This window comes from Phalacrocorax aristotelis, chromosome 2 (assembly GCF_949628215.1).
Source record: "Phalacrocorax aristotelis chromosome 2, bGulAri2.1, whole genome shotgun sequence".
Taxonomy (NCBI): Eukaryota; Metazoa; Chordata; class Aves; order Suliformes; family Phalacrocoracidae; genus Phalacrocorax; species Phalacrocorax aristotelis.
Window position 1 is genome coordinate 64,198,182 of NC_134277.1, and position 25,675 is coordinate 64,223,856.

Sequence of the window (25,675 nt, forward strand, 5' to 3'; positions counted from 1 at the left end):
GGGAGGAAGTTCAACGCAGTAGTGCTCCCCTTGAAACTACCCAAGCCCTCAGTTTACTCAGCTTCCACTCAACCATTTGCCCTCAGAACCCATAAGAGCTTTCAGTTTGGACAGTCATACCCATGGTCATGTAAGAGTTAAAAAATCACAGGAGCACTGCAACAGGAATTCATTACATATCCTTAGGCAGATAGCCTGGGCAAGCATATACTTGTGAACCTGCCTTTCGTCATGCTGCTGACGCATTGCTTGCATTCAGCAAGCTCCCATCTGCGGGTGAGCACAGGCTGGCCTGGGATCCTCGGGTGTGTGTCCGGTGCTGTCAGTGCAAGCAGGACAGGCATGATGCCCTCACCAATGCCCATCCCAGCCCTGACACAGTGTCACTGGAGAAGACGACAACTTCTGCAAACCCGAGACACGCCACGTGCCCTGAATGCCACATTATCAGTTGGTGGCTCACTAGCGTAACTGCATGACTTTGAATTCCCACTTCTGCAAATTCGAGGGCAACAGGGTGCCCAGCTACCCCCAGGGGTTATCTGCTTAAGGGTTCAGTGCTTTTGAGGTGCTTTTCCTGCAGGTCAAGGTGAACACTGGCTCACCTGGGACAGAGGCAACACAGTTCCAGGCAAAATACCTTTGGGGTTCATAGACACCAGTGAAACAGTGTTAGACCAGAAATGGTTGCTTTGCCCCTAAATTTTAACTCCTATCCCAATGACATTTATTTAAACTGCTACTGAAGACAGAAAGCTGGGGCTATGTTTAAAGGCTTTATCTCTGTAAATATTTGGAGAGCTATAAATACTGAGCCATATTCATAATATGAATACTGGACTTACTGTTCTGTTGCCATGAAAATTACTATAAATACACTTCCAATTCTTAATTTCTCTGATTTGCCAAGAACTCCTTTAAAAAGACAAAAAAAATCTTATGTAAGACATCTTGCCATTTAATTATCCATCGGAGTCAAAGGCCACGGCACAGAGCAGGAACTGAAAACTCAATGATAGAGGCAGACAAAGTACGTAGTGCACCAGCATGCTGTATAGCTATATGTCCCAAATGGGTCTTATTATAATCAGATAGTCCACGAGTCAAGCCCTGACTACTTTCTGTGTTTGGGGAAAGGAGGGAGCAGGAAGGGAGACTGTCTGAAGGTCTGAAATAAACCTCCTTTCTTCTTCTGCAAGTCACATGAATACTGGCGGCTTCCAAATTTCACAGTACCTCTGTCCATTTTTTTTAATGTAGAAATGAATTAAAAGAAGGAAAGCATTTCAAGGCTTTTTATAAAAGCGCAGAGTGAGGACAGCTTTGCAGCTGAAGGAGTAGCGAGCTGGGCACAGAGGGATTGAGTTCCCGTCTCCAGCTCTGTCAGATAGTTTTTGCTTCATCACAGATACATGACTCGATTAGAGCAGAGAAAATTTCGTAACAAGTTTTTGCGTATTTCCAGCCTGTTCTATGTGTAATCAATTTGTGCTTCAGTCTTCTTATAAAATAAAAGCCAGTAACCGTGCCACGTGGCTGGGTAGCCCTTGCTTCACTACAGAAAACACAGTGCTTCCTCTGGTTCCAATCCTCACGCAATTTACACCCGCATTCCTTGGGGAATAAAGCAGATGAATGTAACCCCCTTGCTCTCTGGAGTCAGAAAAGTGCTGTCTGGGTGCATACGTTCCTCAAGACAGGTTCTGCTTCCATTGTTTCAGCCTCCAAAAAGTATTGTCATCACATGCACGAGATTCATAAACATGCCATTTGTGACTCCTCTCTTAGGGCAGAAAAGGGCAGTGTGTTTTGCCAGGTCACTACACACTTCTGGTCCTACTCTCCTTCCACAAGCCACCTTTGATCCACCTGGTCATACAGCTCTGATTACGCTGCAGTTTTATCTGAAAACATGCCTTCCACGGAAAGCATCTTAATGCAGCAATAAAAATAGGTCAGGTATATTTTATAGCTCGGCTTCAAGGTTTTGACCTCCAAGACAGTCTGATTAAACTGTGAAAAATGCAGAGAGATTGTATTCCACATGGTGAGTTGTTTGAGAGCAACGGTGATGCCACTAATAGATGTCACTTACCAAAAAAAATAATGGGTGCAACAGACCAGATTCTCTGACCAACAAGCATAACATGAGCAGCTCTGCCCAACAGGCCACACGGGTTAAAATGAGCTGAAAGGCCTGTCATCTCCAACAGCAAGTAAATAAAATAAGCATGAAAGACACTTAGAGTCAACATATAGGGACTATTTTCAATCGATCATTCTAAATATTGTCACTTTGAGTAACATTATTTAGCAACAGCTGTTGCACTGGAATTTCATCCAAATAGTAACGAACTAATACCACAACCCTGTTTAAAGCTAGTAAGATGGCCAAACGAAATGTTGCAAGTATTAATGGCAGAACTTGCCAATAAAAGCTTTACAGAGTAGCTTATCTGCTGCTGCAAATGGGTGATACCTCGCTGCAGTTGGTGTAGCAGCATGTCAGTGCATGACTGGGATTTGAGGATGACACTGAGGGTAACTTTCTCCTTTGAAGGGATATACGATGAGTTCTGGTGGCCAGGACCTGTGTTTTTACACCCAAACCAAGACAGCATCTGTATCGACCTGCTGATTTCAAACATGAGGCTCTGGCACGGGTCAAGTCCCAAGACAGAGACAGGAATGCTAAAGTCTCAAAAGGCACCACTCCTCCCCATCATGCTCAAGCCTTACTTGGGTATCTAACCTAAGAAGTAAACCTCGATCCTGGTGAACTGGTAAGATCTTAAAGCCTACTGGGCCCAGCTACACATAATTATACACAACACATCAAGTCAAAAAGAGACAGGGAAAAGCCAGGTGATTCACACCACCTAACTTTAACAAATACAGGCTGGACAACAACAGGGTCTAGTCACCTTGGCTGCCTTCACAGCCAGCAAAATGAGACATGCACTCTGAAGGTGTGACTTACCTGAGCTGCTTCAGATGTTCACATCAGAATAAAATTAATAGCTCCCTAAAGTCTATACCGACAAGCCTTCCCCTGATTACAGAGAGAAACTAAGGCAATTAGCTCAGCAGCAGACATCCATGGTTAGCCAAATAAACCCAAAACATAGACTTGCCCCTGTAACCAGCCCAGGCCACAGTTCAAAGCATGAGTGTTCCACAAACCCAGGGCAGTGCTGCAAGAAAGGCACACTGCACTTAGCCCAATGAGACACGGGGCAGAGCTTCTGTGAGGAGCCCCCTGCCCCCCGAGACAGGGCCTGCTACAGACACAACACTTTGCACTCCACCACCACGCATTTTGGGCAGTCGCCCACAGCTCTTCACAGCAGGGGTACAAGACAATCAGTTTGAACAGTGGTACCCTGGAGCCCTTTTCTCTCCCAGAGGGGAAGATCAAAGTCAGCTCCACCACAGCTTAACTTCAGCGCTTTGGCCTCTCCACCTGGATTTGGGGGGCCTGCTGTACCCTGGACCCAGAGCCAGCCACAACACAGGGTGGGAAGTGGGTGGTCATGGCCGGGAGATAGACACTTAACCTGCTCCACCTGCAGCCTCCCTCCTGTGCCTGAGATGGGACTAACAACCCTTCCCTCGCTCAGAGGAGAGGTGCTGCAAGGATCAACTCATTTGCATGCAAAGACTGCAGCAACGCCTCCCCCCACACACACCCGCTGACCCCGGTCCCAGCAGCGCTCCCCATCTCAGCTCTGGAGTACATGGGAAATTCTGGAGCAGCATCAGATACATTCTGGGTAACCTTGCTGTTGCTGCAAAACTGGAGTGCACATTGAAGTCATAATAAGCACTCCTGCTAATGTACATTTTTATACTAAATTCAAACTTACTTATATTTCATACCTTTCTAATTCAAAAAGAGAAAAGAGCATTCACTAATGACTGGAGAGTTGAGAGGCTGGAGGCCAAATCTGACCATATTTTTCTTGATTTTTTTTTTACATTATTTTACTCAAGACCAGAGGAACAGGAGAATGCTCTTACTCATTAGATGATTTTCCTAAAAACATCTGCTCTTACAGCTAGACTTCTAGGTTAACACTGCCCTGTGATTAGAGCAACCACCCATGTAAAATCTACTCAGGCTGAGAGTTTCAGCGGCTTCAGTTACGCTAGCAAAACTGCAGAGCCATAGCCCAGCACCAGCATCGCCACTGCACTGTCTTGGTCTTTGTAAACCCTTTCCAACCTGCCTCCATTTCAAGTAGGGCTCTTGTAGCCAGCAGTGGGGCTATGTCAGTTCACATATTTTAAGGTTTTCCTCACAACCGGGAGGGATTAGAAAATGAGGCTTTGATGCATTCAGGACATGTGCTTGAGATTACTTGTGTACCTAGATGCTAGCACATGTGCCTGCAAGTTGTGGTCTAAATTTGTTTGTCCCTGGCAGCTCATGTTTGCAGCTATGGGTGGAGATTGTGTAAAATTCTATTATCGTATGCCATTTTGTAGCCTATAATACTCTATAACCCACATTCAGTAACAATATTTGAGTCTATATTGATGAATATTATATTATTGCAAAATAAGAGCTACGACACATAAGGCCCACATAATGAAAACAACCTCATTGTGAGACAAGAGGTTGTAAATTAATTTGAAAGCCATTTGGAAAATTATTGCAGATTATTATGGATTATTGAAGAATAAATGCCATCTACAAATTTTTTTAAATAAACTGCACATTCCCAGCCATTTTATGAATTCCTGCATACATGGAGAAAGATTTACACATTTTATGGAGCTTTTTTTTATTCTGAGATGGCAGGCACTATCTGAATATTGTTATACATGTAAACATGACAGCTCTATGCTGTATTGTGTCTCAACTAGACCAAATACCCTCTGTAGCACAGGAGGTGTTACAAGATCCTAATACATAGCTCTGAAAAGAGCAGCAGGATTTTTTTAGGTTTTGCCTTTTTTTTCAACAGGCGTTATCTTCTGTGGACTTCTCCAAGGCAAAAAACCAAACCCATACCAGTTACACTCTTCAGCACTTCACAACTTTCAGACATACTATTCCTGTTCAAGTCAATGAGAGTTTTACAGCTAAATCTAACCCTGCATGCTTTGCCAATTTTCTCTGGTGTTTTTCTCCTAGAAATGTAGGCACTTGGTACATATATAGCAGTAAGACTGTATTAAAAGCCACAGCAGGTGGAAACTAATACCGCCCAGGGAAGTTTTTGTTTTTGACTCTCCTCACAATCAAAGCTATGCACAAAGCACAATGAGGCACAGTAAATAAAGACATTTCACACAGACAAGCACGAAAATCTTCCAAAACAAAGAAAATTAAATTATCTTTCAACTAAAGAACACACTGCAGTGAAGGACTAAATGAGCAATTCTAATTAAAAACATGCTGAGAATCTTCTACTTTCCACCACGAAAAAAATCAGCTAGTGTTTGTGCATGTACAGCCACCCTCTAGAACCAGTCAAGCAGCTTTCCAGCCAAACAGCGCAAGACACAGCATCTCAGAACTACAAAACATATTGAAATTATTTCCATAGCAATCATAACAACAACATGCCAGGCGAAGATGTGCAGGGAGTGGGGGGGTGGCAGGGGCTCGGCCCCCCGCTGGCCCCGGTGCTGCCGGCAGCACCCATGCAGCACCCATCCCCTTGCCCCACAGCCACATCCAGCGCTCCGCCGGTGCGTGCCACCCCACTCGCCGGTGCTTGTTTTGGCAATGGTTGGTCTCATCTAAAACAGTCACTGGCATCCCACGCTCACAAGCAACGTGTGACGTCCCCGCGTGCACACGCAGGATAGCCACAGCGCTGGTAGTCCTGGCCCCAGGCAAGCACAGGCAACGCTGTGCAAGCCCTGCTTAAGCTTCTTAATCCCGACATGTCACAACCATCTCCGGCTCAGGTCTCTCTCCTTGCAGTGCTAAACCGAGCGGCAGCCTCAGGTGAAGACGCTAAGAGGAGGATGAAAACTCAGGACTAACCCTTTGTGCCTGAGCTGTGCCCAGGCTTCACACATGGCTCAGCTCTGAGCAGCTCTCCAGAAACGAAACGCGATCTCTCTTCTGACCCACTGCCTTCTAGCTATTTATCTACTTGCACAGCCACGATATGCTGCGGGCTTCCTGAACACTAGCCACTGTCCTTTCACAGGCAGAGAGCCGAGGGGATAGGAACATGCGGCTTATTAAGTACAGCGAATATGGGCATCCCTGTCCAGTGCAGAACACGCATATACTGCTGTCTCGATGCAGGCATAGGGAGAGGCATCAGCTAAATATAGCAGACTTCAGTGACCGGTCTAAATTACAGACTTAAATGTCACGAATAAAAGTACAGTTTGCCCAAAAACAGAGGAATGTAATGGGAAGATTTTGGACAGTGATGGGAAGCTGGGCTCTAGCATCATTATGCCTGACTTGCTATCAAGACATCCAGTAAAAGCTTCAGAGACACAGGGACTTCATGCCCATTAGATGTGGGAAGGCGTAATGGTGTTGGAACAAAAAGAAGATGCAATCATCGTAAGAGACCCCAAAATCAAAGGGACTGAAGGCAGAGGAAAAGGAGGATCCAGTTTATAGCGTTCACCTGAAACCCATCAGAAGGAAGCAGCAACACATAGGGAACCTGCAACCAGTGCCCAGAGTGCATCACATTTTTAAGAGGGAAAACGTAATGGATCTCCTGAAAAGCATCAAAGAGGTCTGCAAGAACAGAGCGCAGATTCTGCAACATGCTCCCCTTTTTCATGCTATTTTTGGGCAGTTGGCAGCCTCATGTGCTCACGTGTGACACCCAATCTCTTGTAACACCTGCGCAAGGCAGTGAAAGTATCTTAATCCGGATTTTGCAGCTGAGTAACCTGAGTGACAGTAAGTGACGCAACTAGTTGCCAGTTGATCAATTTTCCTTGCTTGGTAGAAAACTTAAGCACATGTTCAACATTTAGTCCCACTTTGTAAGAATTTAAGGATGTACTTAAGTGCTCTGTTGCACTGTAATAGATCACTTCGGTCAATCTCTTTTTCATTTTTTCCATTACATTACATAGAGTTGGAGCAGCAATATTTTGCTGGTAGGATTGCAAGTGGCAAGAGAGGAGCTCCCTTTCTGGCGAGGGTTTTCACCAGGATTCATATTTGGCAGTAACAATGTGTTATCAATGCCCCAAAGAGCAAAACTCATTGTGGGAGACTTCAGTGCCTATAACTGAATTGCCAAGGAACTCCCAAAAACGTACCCATGCTGTGCCTGCAAGTGTTGCTAACTGCTTTGAACAGGGCTGCATTTGAAACCTAGGCAGTAGACTTTTAAATCCCAGTGTACATAATGTCTGCATGCAAACCAAAAGCAGGAGTTCCTCTGCTTTATTGGGTACTGAAACATTAAAAACAGGTGTTTAAAAACCTTATTACAAATCTGTCTGCAACCTGTATTATTTTTACCATGTGCAAGTAAATTGATCACTAGTGTGTTTCAACTGTTTCAGTGAAAATACGCAACTCCTGCTAAATTATTTCTTAAACATGTGGAGGGAGGAGAAAGTTTATTTGATTTTGCTGCACTGACAGCATGCAACATATTTTACTTATGTGTATGTATATAGCAGATGCTGTAAGGGATCATCTCCCTTTCATGGCATGTATCAAAGAAGATCTTGAGCTATTCTTCACCAGGGAAGAAATGATAAACCCCTGCTCATAATGAAAGCTGCAACGTACTTTGAGAGAGCAACCCAGTAACTTGACACCACATTTTCCACTGATTCAGCCTGTTAGTTGGAACAATGACTGATTAAAATGGAAAATATATATTATAACTATATACTGACATTCCAGATTACAAGGTATGTTACGGATGTGATTTTTTTTACTCTTCTAACATACTAAAATTAAAAAGTATAAAACCAGAAATTATTCCAATGGACTTACATTGGTGTGAAAGTGATCTGAAATATGAACTAGCCCCCAGTATATCTTCATACAGAATTCACACAATATAGTTTTCATTATATGCATGTTTTATGTAATTTGGATACCAAGAAGAAAAAAAATCATTTGCCCTGAGATATTACTTTTAGCAATAGAGGACAGGTGTCTAGTTGCCAAAGCAGACTTGTAAAAAATTAATCACCTGCCTCATGAAGGTTAGCGGTATTTGGCAGGTAGGTTAGCTCAGCTTATAATGAAGCATCTGGCTTTTGGTAAAGCTGCATTTTAATTTTAACTGTGTTTCATTTCAGCTTTTGGGTGCATGTCAACGTGCAATAATCTGACAAGTCTGGGGCAGATTTGCTGATTGGTAACTTTGGTGTAGGGCTTCTCACTGCAACCAAAACTAAGTCAAGTCAACAACTGCGGTTCGCGCCCAGACCACAGCCTCACGTATCACCTGAGCCTCCCTGTAAAGCCATTTTAAACCCAGCCCTCAACGTTTTACCCATCCACAGTTTTATTTTCTTAAAAATTTGCTGACTCCTAGTCAGCAAACTCCTAAGCAAGTGCTTGAATTAAGCAGGATAAGCTGACTGACTTTTGCAGTGCCCCAATACTGCTTTGAATGTGGTTTGGGTTCAGGTTTTGCCTTTTTTTTTTTTTAATATATATATAACTGAGGTGTGGTAATTTGAGGCTAGCAAAAGGTCTACCTGTGTTGTATTTTTCCTTAGAAAAGTGGGTACCCATTTGTAGCACTACTGGTCACCTCTTTTGGCTAAGCAGAAGCGTCTGCAGCTCCTTCTCGGATACTGGGAGGGAAGAGGAGCTGCTGAAGCTCAGAGAGGTCTGTAGAACTGTGGCCTTATGATTCTGTGACTCTGACCACTTCTCGGTGTTCCCCCTGATGCATGCGTTTTCAGCGAGAGGGTGCTTCTACCACAAATTTACTAGGAAAAAAACTCATCACCCCCACCAATTGTCATTGTGAGAGAGCAATCACTATGAAGATGCAGTGGACGTTTTTTAACATGAACAGCTCATGCATTCGAATAATGCTCCCAAAAGCGAAAGATCTATTAGAGCATGAATTAAGCAATTGCCAATTTTTGGTTTTACATTATGACCACTTTTTAAGCTTTCATATGTGCCAAAACCCTCAGGAATCTCACTGACTATTGTTTTTCTCTTCTCATATCACTTAAACTGGACTGGTTCTCTCTAATACTTTTTAAAAAAAGCAATGTAAGAGAGAACAGATCACACTACAGGTTCCTGAGCTCTAGCAGAACTTGACAGAGAGTACAAAGGAAGGAACTGGGAACATTTAGCTCTGTAAGCACATTTGCAGCAGTCTCACTAGCAGTACTACAAACGCTTTTGCTGGGCTGCTGTGGCTTGTGCAGGTATTTTACTAGCACACCACTGCAAAGAAATCGCCTACTTCAACTACTGATTATATTAATTTTTTGTTTCCATCTTCACTGAACACCACATGCTGATAGATAGATACTGCCCAGGCCTACAGATACATTTGCATTTTATTTAGTTATGTAGAAAATCAAGGCAGGGCGCATTTTTCTTATCTTGCTTGGGACCTAATCACTTGCGGGAAAGGGGAATGGCAACTTCTAGAAAGAAAATTTGGAGACAGAGGAAGAGATAAGGCGCCTGCAACTTTTAGCAGGAGTGATGTGATATTAAGCAGGGGGCAAAAGGGATGGAAAGGACAAAAAAAGCGTATCACTCAAACAGTCAAGGATGAGCCCTGATTCCTCCCTTGAGAACAGTGATACACATTTTGATAATATGTGTATATTGATAATATTGATAATAAATAATAATGAATCACCCTTTCCAACAATGTGCAGAAGAAACTCTGTCCACAGTACAAACAATTTACCAAGTGAAAGGATGCAACATGTGTCCTGAGGACAAAGTAAATTATGACTAAGAGAAGAAAGACTACTACATTTATTTTCTCTCTCTCTTGGTCTTGCAGACACTTCCATTACGTTGTTTCTAACACTCAGGGTGCGTGTGCTGCTGGTTACCAAAACGACCCTGACATGGGAAGCAGAAAGGATGGCTCTGTGAGCAGTGGTGGTGATAAATGTGGCTCCTCTGCTTCCTTCCTAGGTCTAGCCTAGGTCTTTGCCTTATCAAACACCACCAGAGGATAGCTAGAAGTTATCTCACAGTGAGAGCAATGCCACCAACTCCGTTGTTGCAAAGGATGAGGCAGAAAGGAAGCCGGGAGAGGCCAAGGAAGAGGAAAGTTGGGAGCTGATATCATCATCCCCTTTCAGAGGGAATGGAAACAGTGGAGGAGTGGGAACACCTTCCAACCCCTCCTCCCTCAAGACCAACACTAACTTCTGCTTTGCCAGTGGCCAGCGAGTCCAAACTGAAGGCAAACCTAGGATGTTGGGCTAAATCCTTCAGGCTGGAAAGCCAGATTGAATATCTCAGTGTCCCAACAGCCAGGATATGTACTGCAGTGTCTGTCAGGCCAAGTGTGGGCGAGGTATCATTTTTAAAGGAGAGCAGAGTGCATCCTCCAAGCGCTGGCTGGTGGAAATTTCTTTTTCAATTGGAATGGGCTGTTGCGCCAAACAGCAGAGGCCTGTCCCCAGGACTACTCATAAATCAGAGCTGAAGTTGCATTTTCAGGGTCATGAAGTCTTCACCAGCGGACAGCAGCACACCTTCCAGAACAGCTCCCTCCTGCACTTGTCCCTCTGCAGGGAGGCCATAAGCTACCTATATGCCTGGGCTTGTGGAGCTACCCTGCGGGACCAACTTCATGTGAAGTATGGAAAAAGAGGAACTCCCCCCTTCCCAAAATGTGTTCTTCTAACAATGAAAAACCATGATAAAAAGCTTTCAATGGGCTTTCTTCCATTTGTTGGCTTTAGAGCAGCCTTAAAACATCTGCCAAGTCATTCTACTTTTCAGTTCTGATTATCTGTTTGCTGGTTTGAGGTTAGCTTTAACTACACAGATGCAAGAAGTGAGAAAGCCATTCAGCTTAGAGTTATTCTTAAGAAGTAGCGGCTGTCTAAAACAAAGCTATAAAATGTAGGCTCCCTGTCTGGTTTATTGTATGGTTGCATGGCTTAGTGTTATTAATTGCAACCTGGCTAACAGGCGCTTGCCAATGTCTTTATATCCTCACTATAAGAAAGGATTGTATTTCCATCTGGATAAAAGGGTGACGCTGTCTCCTAAAAAGAAGTTAAGAGCAGCATAGAGAGGAAGTCCACTGTGGCATGACAAGTTGAATCACTGCTTACTAACGAGAATATGCCCCCTTCTTTGCTCTGATAGACCCAGAGAGGAAAGGGGAAAGCAGCTAACATGGTTTTTTCCACATCCACTCCTCTTGGTAAGGTGTCAGATGGCCATGAGCTGGACCCACCAGGGACTGGTTTCCTTCCAGTTCCCTTGACTCATCCAGAAATGGTGGCAGCCCTGTTGTTTCAAACAAACTCACAGTGCTGGGGGACCCCTACCAAGAAAAGCACTTACACATGCACTGCAGATATACAAGAAGTCCCACACTATCCTATGATCCTACTTAAAACTTAACCACGGGCTCACTCTTGCTGTGCAACATCAGAGCATTGCTGCAAAGCACTTTCCCTACTCTGGCTGGAAGAGCCTTCCTCCAAGCTTCATTATCCCTTCATCTCCTTCCTGTCATCAGTGGTGAACACCTCTTTCCAGCCTTGTCCTTTAGCTCTTCCTTTCTCTCTTCTTCCCATCTTGCCTTCTGTGTAGCTGCACAACCCTATTACCTCACGCTCTTAACTATTTGTGAAGCCAGGTGCATGAGAAGTGCTATACAAGACTGTGATGTTAGAACATAAAGCCCCAACCTGAATGCATGTGCAGCTCGCTGGACTGACTGCTGCCCCCTGAAGTCACAATGGTTTGATGGACAAGGCTTTCTATTCCCTGGGGGGTTTGCAAATGTATTCATAGCTCTTGGGTCCAGATGAAAGGACTCTGACAGACACCTGTGGTGGACAGCACCTGGACCTGGACTACTTGAGCTCGTTATGCAAAAGTAACAAAACCAACTGATCCATGGGAAGCAAATGATAACACCCTCCATGTGTTACTGGGGGGCACAAATAGCTCAGAGGCATGTTGGTGCCTGAGTATGGTGATGTGGAGATGTACAAAAATATTGAGACAGCAGTTGCTTTAAAGAAGAGTTTGACACTTGTTTAATAAGGGGATTTAAAAATCCCAACATATGCCTCAAGGCCTTTGAAAATCGGACCTAAAGTGCCTACTTGAGATCTTGTCAAGGAACGACACAAGCCAACTCTTGTGAGCAAATCTCTTGGCACAGACAACATTTTGACTATGTAAATCGGCAGACAAATCATTGTGTTTTGCCTGTAAAATGAGGGAGTTCAGACTATTCATCTGTGCACAGGCTCAGATCAAGTTCTGTATTGGGGTAACAAGACATACACAACCTCTACCATCTTATTGCAATGTGATACAGTGAAAGGCAAGGCAGCAATCACTGTATCTTCAATATTCACATATTTTTCCAAGAGGAAAACATTCTGGCTAGTACGGGTTACCTAGATAAAAAAAAACAAAAAACAAAAACAAAAAAACCCCAACAACAAACAAACAAAAAAAAAACCCCAACAAAGTAAAAACCCTACAGCTCCTTTTCTTCCCTTTTTCTAACTGATTCATCTACCTCACATCAAGAGTGATCTTGAAAAAAATTCCTGGCATATTTTGTGTCAAAAAACTGAAAAATAATCATGACTTTTGAAAGTGCTTACCAGACTATTCTGTGCATTTGAATATTTTTCTTTCACCCTTTAGTCTATGGGAGTAAATCATACCTTTTAATTAAACATTCTTGAGTATTTGGATTTTATCTCACGGATACACCACACCCTGCTTGTAAAAATTCCGTCTCAGGCAGCCAAAGAGCTTGACTTATTCCAAAGATGAGTTATTAATTAGAATATGTATAGATCATATATTTATAATCTGGTGCCATCCCTCCTTGGGGATCCCAAACTTTTATCTGCCAGGTTACTCACCTGCAGCTGAAACAGAGCCATCGCTGGCTGGAATGTAACCCCCATCTTGTGCAACTCCTCACCACCACTTTTAAAATGAAGAATGGGAGATAAGTCTAAATGGAGGACGTTTTTAAGATATTCTGGATGTAAACTCCTTGAATTAAATTCACCTCACTTAAAATATGGCTGTAGCTATCTAACTCTGTGTGCTTCCTGAAGTCCCCGTTCACTTCATCTTGCTCCACTCAGAGACATGCTCACCCTAGTCATGAACTCCTGCAAATGCGGAGGTGCCAGCAGGATGCTAACAGGCGTGATTTTGCTCCCCGGAGTGGTCCCAGGTTTCACCCTCACCTGGCATGGAGTGCAGCTTCGTAAAACCCAACGCCAGCTGGGGCGCAGGCCCTGTTCTGACTCAGAGGGGGGAGTACCTCAGTCTGTAATCACCGAAGGCAACAACAACTCACAAAATACTTCCCCGAGCCAAGGGGTAAAAGCTGGTGCCAGCCGTGAGCTCATCAGCACCACTCCCCGGCACTGCTCACTTGCCAATCTTCTGCAGCATTTTTAGCTCGCTAGGTGCGCCGCCTCATCCCACTCTCAAAACGTTTAGCAATCGAGAACGGCAATAGCTTGGGGCTGCCATGGCAGCCAAACACCCAAACAGGCAAAGGTATGTGAGAGAGAGGAATATTGCGTTACCGGGCTCATTAGACCTCACAGGCAACTTGAAGCGCTCAGAACCATACTGTTTGTAAGTACAGAAGGGAGGGTACAGTCCCTCCACAGAAGAAAATTCATAGGAAATCCTGCTGGCATGAAATACGCCTGGGAGACAGCCCGCCGGAGTCTCCAGTGAGCAAGCCCCACACAGAAGATGGAGAGATGATAACGAACGAGTGGCGCCTTCCAGCACCAGGTCGGGGCAAGACTCTGCTGCTGCGGGCAGCCGCCAGCACCCACCAGGCTTGCCCCTTTCACGGGTCAGCATAAACCCCCACAGCAGCCTGCCATGCTCAGTACTGCCTGCCCTTTCCCAGGCTCAGGTTTGGGAGAGTAACCTCATACACCAGTGGGCGTTTGGCATGCTGCTGTGTCCCAGTACAAAGCTCTTCAGCTTTATTTGCAGCCCTCTCCAGCTCCAGAGAAAAGTCAACAGCCTGGAGGGGCCACCAGAGCCAAGGAAAAAAATGGTCTCCAACCCTGGACTTGATGTCACACCCATGAGAGACTCCTGCCCTCCTGCACCACTGCTCTCCTCGTCCAGGACGCTTGGCTTGGAAACCTTTGATTCTCGGACCCTTCCACCTCCTACAACAGACAGAGCAGCAGCAAGGAAGCTAATGTTGCCTGGAAAAAAAAAAAAACACACTCTGGCTGCAGCGAAAGCAACCTCCTGGCAATTTTACGGGGGAACCGCGCCATCAGCAGTGGATGCTTTTTGGATCTACTTCTCCTCTGCCTTAGCATGCCCTATAGATATGTGGAGGTATTAGTGTCAGAACATCTCCTGGTTTGGGAAGCAGGATGTTAGTGAGAGGGGGTTTAAAATGGAAGGGAGAGGAAGAGACCTCTTCCACATTCTCCTCTTGTAGAAGGTAAAGGGGAATAGCTTTAACAAAAGCACAATTTAAGCAAACACCCCCAAAGCAGCCACATAAGAAAGACCTGGCTGCCCACACGGGGCATAAAACTAACACCGAAGGGTAGTGCAAGAGGCCAGAGCAGTTTTATGAGGGGTTTCTCTGAGCCAAAACAATTGAAAACACTGGGAAATGTTAAGAGGGAAAAGTTGATCCAGAATCTCTCACCTGAAGACCCTTAGGTACTGTTTGAGCTTACACTGTGGTATGAACTTTGAAGCTTGGGTTCCTTTCTGTATAACATAGTGGACTGAATCAAACTCAACCCGAACACCTGCAACATCTGGAAATACGTTGATTCAGAGATCCATTTTACAGCTTTTGTCAGTCACCGATTTATCAGAAGTTAATCCCTAGATTTCTTCCTCCTCCTTTCATTTATTGATTTATACTTTTGTTTTTAAAGTACTTCTTTATTTATAATTGCTTACTATTTCGCTTATAAAAAGCATTTATAAGTATTTTCTTTCTTTTTTTGGAAGTACTTTTCATCCATCCATCCAACTCTGGTCTAAGTCAGAAGCTTTTAATTATTTCCTCAAACAGATACTCTGGATGGGATGGCAATGTCAACATGGAGAAGCTTTTTCTGGCCCTCTCTCTGTTTCTGTTCTTTTTGGAGAAAAGGATGTTCAGGTTGTAATAAAAGGACTGAAAAATACATTAGTCTTTATTAAACCGGTAGAGCCAATTGACAGGGCTAGGACTGGCTGCTTCCTCCCCTCTCTCTTCATGCCCTTCCGCAGCTTCCTCTCCTCTCCTCTCTTCTGACACTTGTTTTTGTTTGGAAGTAGCACGCTCACTCCCAACAGACCGGGACAGGGGATGAGAGGGGAAATGTCTGGATGCATTTAGTCCAATTAAATGTTGGCATCACATTCAGTCTTTCCAAAAAGCACGTAGGAAACTTTAAACGCCAGGCTGGCCGCTGCGAATTGATGCCTCCCCATTTACATTTCCTTGCATCAAGCCACAAACAGAGTAGGTATTAATTGTCATCATGTATGTCTGCCACAAACCCCTCCTTTATATCATCCACAAATGTTCAGCTAAAACCTTTTGTCTTTCAGCAGATCACTTCCATAATCCCATGTCACTGATGGGTTTTGGCAGAGCTAAAGAGCGAACTGTGTTTGCTGCTCACAACTCCCCTCACTTTCCTTTTTCAGCTGCCGCAGCAGTGCACAAATTCTGTAGTGGCACTCCCTGCCTGATGTCATCTCAAACTCGCATCGTTCCTTCCAACGACGTGTTTGCTAACACAGTTTTACAGCAAATAAACAAACGCGCACAAGCCCTGCATGTGTGGTCTATACATCATCTCGAGCTATCCAGTCTTTCGACAAGCCACTGCTTCAGGAAGAGCTGTGGCACAAACCCAAGCAGCGTGAGCAGGGCGGCAGCGCCTGCCTCCCTCCCACAGACAGTGCCCTGACTCCCGTGGGTCCCACAGTGTCTGGGCAGCGATAGAACCTGGGCTCCGTGGCAGAGGGGGGTCACAACCCCAACAGAAAGCACTGAAAGTTTAACTTCTGTGTGAGAAAGAAGCAGCTGAGGAGGGACAGGCACAGTTGCCTTTCCCCCACTAATTTTTCTTTTTTTTTTTTTTTTGCTTTAAACAACTAAATCTTGTTCTTCCCACTCCTGAGAAGAGTCCTTTAAAAATGAATGAGACTAGTCATATAAATGAATTAAGGGTCAGTTTACAGAGTTATTAAATTAAATGCTTTATATACAGTAACTGAGGAGTCTGGTAGAATTCATGAAACTGGATTCAGACCTCAGATGTTTTCCAGAGTGGCTGGAAGGGTTTAAAGAACTAAACAGAAGAAACTCAAAAAGCCTCGTTTTGCTCAGCATTCACTGCAACATCCAAACGAGCAACATACTTCCACATTACTGCTATGGGTCTGACCTCCGAGATACGTTCACAGCTCTGATTAACCCAATCACAAGTTAAAGACTAAGTGTACTGAGGCACATCCCCAGCTGACCTGAGTATAAACTGTATGTCTGGAATCTGACTGCACAGATAGGTCCACAGTCACCACTTGCCAGCTGGACACTTGCTCGGTCGTACATGGACAGAGCAGCAATCCACTTGGGCCATATTCACATTGCTAAGAGCAAGTGGATGCTCTTGCCTTGTTTTTAGAAAAGGCTTTGTCCATCCAGTTTAAAGAACGCTCTAAGGCACACTCATGCGCAGTAATCTTTGAGGACAGGAAAAAATCTCCTGTCACTTTTCGGTTTTGGAGAAGAAAGGCTGCTAACCACAGAGCGCCGAGATGAACAATCTGTGCTCCTTGTTACATGTTTTGGTACCTGCACAACAGGATGGCCTCCCGCAGATGCCTTCACAGCCCCTCGACTGCCTTCCGTCTCGTAATGAGCTCGGTGGTGGGATTTCGGCTGCACTTCAATACGCAGTTCATAAGGTCCTGAGTGAGATGGCAGCTGCCAATCAAGAGCAGGCAGGGACGGGCTATAATGGAAAGGAAAACGTATTAAAAATTAACATCAAGTACACTATCACAAACCACAAGCATCCAGCACTATTACTTTAGAGACCGTGTTTCGCAGTTCATCCTTCACCATCTTACATTTAAAATTTCATCAATATGGATAATGCCATGACATAAGTAATTTAGAAGGGAATGGTTATTTTATGAAGATTTATGGGTCGAGCATATCTGATGGCTCAGATGCTATCCCGTTTGTAAACAAAATGGAAAAATGTTACGACACAGCTTACAAATATCTTAATATATTGATTCTTGAACCAAAAGGAGAAAGGCAGGCAGGAAGATGCAGAGCAACTTAAGGAAGAGGATTTCTGCTTTGGAAGTGAATGCCAAACCAGCCCCGGAGGAGTTCTGCATTTAATGAATCTAATGGATTTCAACAAATCTGCTCAGTTTACAGGGGGCAGAAGGAAGAAAAAAAGCCACTTCCCAGCTTCCTTCCCAACACAAAACATGTCAGAGAGTCTCAAAGCGAAGCTGGTCTCTTTCTGGTTCATGCACTGCAAAGGATCAAGTTCTGAAGTCAGAACTTGCTTACAGATCCTCCTAATGATGATGCACAAGCCAGAAGAAAATCCAGCTCGCTCTTCCTGCCCTGTATTGACTCTGCAATTAACTAAAATATTAAGGACTCATTACCATCACACAAGCAAGCAGGCCCAACAGCATGCGATGGTGGGGAAGTGTCATTCTTAGAAACATACTTCCAGCGTAAAACCACACTTGAAAATAGTGAGGAGAGCTCGGCTGTAAGAAATGCCAATTTGACACTGAGATAAAAAATAAAAGAAAAAGAAACAAACAAGTGCTGTTGAAATGGTGTTAGGTATGAGACAAATGATTTCATCTTAAAATTGAAGCAAAAAGCTTCATGATGAAAACACTGATTTTATGTCTAGTGTATATTCTCTTCTTTGGTGAATTCTCCTCACCAGATCTTCTTCAAAAGCCTTTATAAGTAGTTACACAGCACAACTGCAGCATACTACCCTGTCCTCTTACATCAAACTTCAGTATTTCTCCCATCAGCATTGAGAAGATGACCAGCAAGCAGAAAACCATGGTCCTTGACCCTTTCGTGGTTGCCACGGACTGGGGCTACGTGCCATGGTGAGAGGGCTCGTCCCGCCGCAGCGTGCAGACGAGGAAGCTGAAGGGCTCATTAGTTCTCACCCTAGCCTGTGAGGAGGCTGGCCGCTGGGGATTTACCGGTTCCCCGCCTCGCTGCTATAGCCCTGGTGCAAGGAGAGTCTGAGCAGCATGAATCACGGCTGAAATGAGCTGGCTGGGAGGGAAAGGATGCGAAAGAGCTTCTGCACTGGATGCGTCTATTACAAGCACATATTCAGCTGGAGACCGAATAGTCCATTTTACTGTCCCTGCGATCCACACGCTATCCACATGCTATCCCAGGACGCTTTCGCACCACAGGCATTACAGCTTTTACACCCCCTGAAGCATCCCTGCTGTTTCCCACTGTGGACCAGAGACTTTAACCACTCGCACTCAGGGTTTTATTTTGCCTTGCCTTTTTTTTTAAAGTGCTTATCCAGACCTTTATCACTAGCCTATTTAACCCCTACCTGCTAGTGCACATATGCAGATACACTGATGGGTCTTCAGGTGGTGCTAAGTCTCTCTACATTACCATTCTTCACTGCTTATAAATATGCCAATTTGAGCCATGTGATTTGAATGCCTATAGACATGCACTACATGCATTACTGGTATCAGCTGGAGCCAGTACGTCCCAGCCCTGGGTGAGGACCAGGACCACCCTCACTCCCTGGGCACCCCGTGCTACCACAGCACGGCTTGCTGGCGAGTCACAGGCTCCAAACTTCCAGCTGCTCTGCTCTCCAGCCCTTAGGACACAGAGCATCCTCAAAAATAACAGAGGGGGAGAGAAGACAATAGCCATACAGGTCCCAGCTCAGCCCAAAGGGGAGTTAATCCAGAAGAATGATGTTGCCTCTGTGAGGGCTTCCAGTTCCCATGAACATCTGGATTTAGCAGGAGCCAGCAGGGCGCTCTCTGCAGAGGTAAGACTCTGCCAGGGACAAATGCTGAATCTGGCTACCGTCCCCCCAAGCACGGGAGCCCCAGCCTTGGCTGGAGTCAGGATGCTACATCTTCTGAGCTCCTGTGCAAGCCTTTTCCCCAAAAATGGCCAAGGCCCACCTTGGGGGTGAGAAGCTCTTCCGCTTCTAGACACTCATACAAAGAGTGAAGAGATGGCAAAAAATTACAGGCAATTGGCCACTGTACATAGCCACTACTCTTTGCCTAGCATGTTAGGTACACATATTTTAGTCTGAAAAAGTCTCAAAAAAAAATAATTCTGGATAAACCATATTTGACTAATGATAAATTACAAAGAGAGAGCAGAACAGCTGTGTCTCTCCTGGTGATGATCAGCACACATTTTTAAACAGATGTTTCTGGTTTTAAGTAAATTCTCACTTGATGGATCTTTTTTTTTTTCTGAGGACACAACATCGATCAGATTAGAAATTTTAAACACTTAATTAAAAAGGACAACTCTGGAACCAGCAGCATGTAGCCCTCAAGTGAAGAGGGACTTTTTTTAAAGATACACGTAAGTAAGTAATAGTTCTGTAACTAATTACATCTCTCTGAAAAACAAAGAAAAAACCCGCAAAAAACCCCTTTCAAATCAGCACCTGAAAATGTCAGCATAATTAAGTTGTAAAATTCATGTTCTAAAATAAGGCCTGAAAATAAAAATACAGTTTGGTGTCAGCCTGTAACCTATCATTGAAATTCCAAAATACCACCTGCCCAATTATAAATTGACAATTAATGGCAGTTTTCCTGATAAAGGAAGCAGAGTGATGCATTTAACAGTGTCATGGGCTGAGGCTGTCAGAGCTATTTCCTATGTTAGGTTATCTTCATCATGCACTTAACTTCCTGCAGCTAAACGTGGTTAAAGGAAAAAGTCACCAAGCAAATGGTGTAGTCGTAAAATCAAATCTGGTTGCTGCGAATAAACCTTATCAATTTGGAAAGGGTCAAACTACCTCACCTAGCCAGCATCACGCAGAGGGGAGAAGAGCCCCTCCACAGGGGTCACAAAGAGAAATAAAAGGTCTCCACGCAGTCTTCCTATCAAATATGCATCAGTGTATTTCCCTCAGATTGAACTTTCCACCAACTGAAAACCTATCCCATTCCTTTCTGTGTGTCCTGCTGTAATGAGGGATGGTTGTTTCAAGGCGGGTTCATAAAACCTGGTGTTAGGCTGCAGAAAACTCGCTCAATGTAACTCCGTCCTACCATAAATCAGATTACAAAACAGATGAATAGTGATTTATTTTGCATTATACCAGATACGCAATATGATTAAATCAAAAACAGATTATCCAGTCTGGCTGACTTCTGCCTTTAACAGAAAGATTTATCAAGTCCCCCCAAAAAAAAAAAAAATAGAAAAGAAAGATACTAAGCAGCATGGTGCAATAATACAGACAGGGAGGAAACAAAGCCAAAAACTTCCACTAAGCTTTGCAAAGGTGTTTAAGCCCCATTTTCACATGACTGCTATGCATTTGGGCATTAAATTACCATTGCACTTTCTAAGCTACTAGATGCCCAAGGCCACCTGAAAAAAAGATTTGCAAACATTTTTGTCCTTAACTAGGCTGCCGTGCAAAAAGTGTCAGAACAACCGCTGGTCTCGCACAGGGACTAACCCTGCTTGTTGGCCAAGTACCACAGCATGGAGTCATCTACCCCACAGAGCTGCCTGACAGCGGCATAAGCCACTGCCTGGAAGAGCACGGTGGTAAGTGTGTTTCAGTGCCTCAAGTGAAGCAAGTGACTTAGAAGGAGTGTGGCTGAGACTGGGTGCCCTGCACTAAACTTATTTTTTCTAACAGGGAGTGTTCCTTTAGAAACAAAAGCATAAACTAGAGAAACCACAGGGCTGCTAAAACTTTTACCAGGCTTCTAGCTTGCCCCCGCTCCAACTGTGCACCAAATGCAAATATGGTTACAATTTATTATTTATTACCCGTGTCTCACATCGAAGCAGATGCTTGTTAAAGATCCTTGTGTGTTTTTTTCAAAGACAAAGAAAACAACAATGATGCCTACGTGTCTACCAACTTGGTTATGGTCAGAAAAATAAACCTGCTTTATACTTCACCTATGAGTTAACGTGGGTAGATTTTCTCTCTTTTTTTTTTTTTTAATTTCCTGTCTGACAATTGAGCAACCTGGCTGCGAGCTGTTAAAATAGATGCTGCATCCCACCCCAGACTTGGCTGGATTTTGCTGGCATGTGGAGCAAGTTGCTCCTCCATGGAGTGCATGTGGCCTGCTGGAATTCCTCACGCTGAAGTCTGAAAACGAGTCATCGTCATACTCCCAGGTAATACTTAACAATACCATCCTGAAATTTCATATTCCAAGATCGATCAGCATGGGAAATTTTGCATTTGTTGGCTTAGAGAAAGAATAAGAAACTATTGCTGCAGGAATTGAGATAACTAGTGGCTGGCATCGCACCCCTGCTCCTTCTGAATTTAGAATAACACGGTGCTAAAACGAGCTGGTGAAGGAAGGCCATTAATAAGCCGCTCACAGGGGCGTTTGAATGAACTGAAAAACAGTCAGGAGAAAGTGTGGGGAGGATTAAATCAAACAAACAAACAAAAAAATATCAGTTTACTGAGACAGGCTTCCAAGCAGTCTTCAGCCTTATGGTACAGCAACCTAATGTAATCAAAAGCCGCCACTACGTGGTGGCAAACCAAACTTGTTGAAGCATCTAAAGATCCCCATCCAGTATGAAGATAGCAGGAGAGAGAAAAAAGTTTGAAGCATTGTGGGTTCTTCCCCATCTACTCCCCCTGCACCCGAATTAACACTAACGAGTCCCAGGAGATGGTCACCGACACACAGCCACAAGCCCCCCATTTCACTGGGTCTTACTCAGACAGCCCTGCCTTTGCTTTCTCTGAGGAGCTTCCTCTCACTCGCCAAAACAACACAAGTTTGCCATGAACACACAGGTCAGCAAATCCGGTACTACTGCACCCGTGACTCTCTCATCTTAAGACAGCTGGTGCCCTTTTCCCCCCTCAGAAAACCCCAATTTCTTGAGAAATTCAACTTCTCCCAAATAAGGTTGTCCTCTACCTCATGATCTAGAACAAACCACCTATTTAAAGAAAAAAAGAAAAGCATCAAGAGCATCTGAAATGTCCACAAATCAAAAGAAAGAGGAAAAAATATGCAACATTTTAAAATCATTATTTTTAAGGAAATCATACGGTTTGGGGCCTCAGTGAATTACATTTGCATGCTTGAGTTTAATGCTGTCACAGTCACAAAAGTGGAATTTAAAAAAATAATCCACAAAACAGAAGCAAGCCCATCAACGCAGACTTTTGGCTTCTACCGAATGCGCTTTTGCAACTGGTATTCAGGTATGCAGCCATATATTCTCTGGGTGCAAACTACAGCCTCCGTATGTAAAACTACGTGACCCTGTGTCTGTGAGGTCAAGAACATACATGTATATTTCTGAGGCTGAAAAAGAGACTGCAGCTAAAGAAAATGTGGCTTTCAATGGTTAAAAAAATAAACTGTACAAGAGGGAGCTTTTATAAGCCACCTGGAACTGGGTGTCTATTCCTGGAAGCTCCTTTTGGTGTGGTAGACCTCATACATGCCATACGCCCAACCAACAAGCGCAACCATTTCTCTTCTCCCCTCCCCCCAAAAAACACTACATTTAATGAAAACTGAAGTGTTACAAGCCAACACGCTCCTTGGATTAAACTGATGACACTTGAAATAGCTATAATGCACTACTTTTCAAGGAGTAAGAAACTGTCTCCAGCAAATTTCAGGTTGTGTTTAGTCATATACAGCGGCTAAAGAGGAAGTCATAAAAAATGTGTAAGATACTCAGAAATCTGGCACTTTCAAGAGTGCTTATACTTCTTGTTGTCATATAAGATGATGTGGGACATGCTAATGAGTGGGTGAAAAATAAAAATAGGATTTTAGTTTTGGAAACAGTCACTAACACTGCCCCCATACCCAAGGGTAGAAGCCCAGTCCTGTACTTCCATTTTGGCTTTGACATTTTTCTCCGTGAGAGATTCTGCATTACACAGCACCGAGGAGCGATGGAGAAATGTCGCAGAAAGGAACACAACTGAGACACCAAGGGCTTGAGAATCACAGAGCATCACCTGCTCATGCAACAGCTGCCTGGTAGGGTGCTTCTTTTGAAACTATTTACTGCATTAACTATAAAAGAGGGACTACAGACAGAAATTTCTTGCATTTGAATGAGACAGCACAATGCACAATTTATACTGAAATAAAAAAAAAAGTCCTTGGAGCTAAAAGCTAAAGCGGAACTTCACAAAGACCATCTCTGCATAATAATTTACCTCTATTAGTTTCTGAGGCAGATCGGTACGTTTAGGTAACCCATTTTGATCTGGAAAAGGTACAATTCCTATTGCTACTCAGGGTTTGTTCCAAAGTTTCCCCTGAAAATCTCTGCTCAGTCTCTAAATATTTTCTATGTCCAAAGATTTGGCACAAGGCCCTGGGCTGCAACTGAAGCGCTGCAAACAAATCCCCAGCAGGCCTGAGTTACCCGGTGCAGCTTCAGCCTTGGCTGCAGGGTTGGGCTCTGCCCTCCCACCCTGTCTTGCGATCCTCAGCACCCACGTTCCGAGCCCCATGCAGGAATAGAGTCACACATTCATAGCCCCTGAGGACGTTGTGTGAGCCCAAACCTGCTCCAAAGAGCCCACCGCCTGGGGACCGGGCCGAGCCTCCGAGCTCACGGTCCTCATAAGCAACCAAGAGAAGCATGAGGCACAGGAAGACTGTGTTTCTGTTAAGGCAGGCATTATTACACTCTTACAATATACTCTTCTTATTCCCTTGCCGTGGGACTTGAAAAGCCTAAAGCAGACTGAGCTTTAATTAGGACAAATGAAAAGCATCATCAATTTTAGAAACAATACAAAAAAGCAGTTTCCCTTTTAGACTGATGCCCGCTATAAAACCCCAGGAAAGGAGGCAGCACCTGGCTGACGGCCTGCCTGAGCCCGCTCCCTCCTGCCCCCAAAGAGATGGGAATGCAAGAGAGGGAGGGGAAGGCGTCAGTGATTTTCCAAGGCATCCTGGCTTTTGATGAAAATTGTACCGCGTATTCAGAAAGAGACAGAGGAGGTAATCAAATCTGGTTATCTCGAAATCATTATGACCGGGTAGATTTTGGAGCCCGAATTGTTTGTTGGAACCCACCCCTCCAGCCCTCACGTTTGAAATAGAACAGATGTGTAACATAACAGGAAAAAAATCCAGCTCTGTTGTGACAAATTCTTAACCAATTTTTTTGGAAAGATTTAAAATAACATAGTTTCTGTTGCGTAGGCTGTGATCCTGTTGACGTCCGTGCTCAGTTGCCCAGCATTATCATATACATAAAACGAGAGGTATTTTTGGTGGAAGGAAGCACGGTCAGTGTATCTGATTGGTAAAACAACTTAAAATCACATTTTGACAGTAACTTCCAACTGCCCTAGAGCACGAGTTAATGAGATCACATGGAAACATATTGCGAACCAGGAAACATATTTTATACAAGACCAAAACAGTGGAAAAAAAATGTTAAATACACAACGTAGTGGGGCTCCGTTTTGTACACTTCACCTTTCTTGTTTGTGTTAGCACACAGGCACGCCGGGTGCCTCCTGACAGACTGCAGCAAAGTGCCTACGGGCCGCTCGCTGCAACGGAAAGATAAAAGCCTGTTTGGTCAAACTGTCCCATTATTGCCCTTGAAGTCTTTGGCAAAAAGCAGGCCCCCGATGCAAAAGCCTGTGGCCGGCCTCTCTGATGAATGCGGGCTACTTGGCACTTCAGCGGGAGAATGTAAAAGGCTTTTTTTAAGTACACGTGAAAGCTCTGAAGGATTTGCCCCATGTCAAAATTCTCTATCCCAGCTCCAAAAGGCAGCAAGTGCCTACCTCTGGATGGCTCGGCCAGACCCAAAGGAGTTGCTGCATTTCCCAGCGCTGAATTGAGCCAGGGTCCTGCAAGGAGCTTGGGCAACGCAGAGACAATGAGGAGGAGGAGAACAATGAGGAAGGGGACCACAGCACTAAATGCTGTAACGCAAAGGGCCATGGACCGCTCAACCTCATTTTTGGGAGACAGCACAGGGCAGAGAGAGCATGGCTGGAGAAAAGTGAGACTGGCAAGGTTGAGAGCCAGGGAATGTATCGCAAATTAAAACATTTCAGCTGCATGCCCACTTATTTTGTTTTGAGAGACAGCTTTTCTGTCAAAAGCAAGAAGCCAGGTGTGTTTGGGGAGGAGGAGGAGAGGGGTGGCCATCACAACCAGGGACTGGGAAGAGCCTGCAAACTTTTGGAAAGCCAAACTCTTCCTGCACCACGTGTTTCTGCGTATACAGCCTTCAGA

General features: G+C 44.3%; 1 protein-coding gene across 6 annotated transcripts in view; it reads right to left on the bottom strand.

The window, feature by feature from the left end:
* NFATC1 (nuclear factor of activated T cells 1) overlaps positions 1-25,675 on the bottom strand; it is a 117,734-nt gene that overhangs the window by 80,200 nt on the left and 11,859 nt on the right. For all 6 annotated transcript variants that reach the window (XR_012659037.1, XM_075083867.1, XM_075083870.1 and 3 more), the window contains exon 3: positions 16,989-17,148. Coding sequence is in view for 5 of the 6 variants with exons in the window: in XM_075083867.1 (XP_074939968.1) it covers positions 16,989-17,148 (160 nt within the window). In the remaining variant the exon portion in view is untranslated. The remainder of the gene's footprint in view (positions 1-16,988; positions 17,149-25,675) is intronic.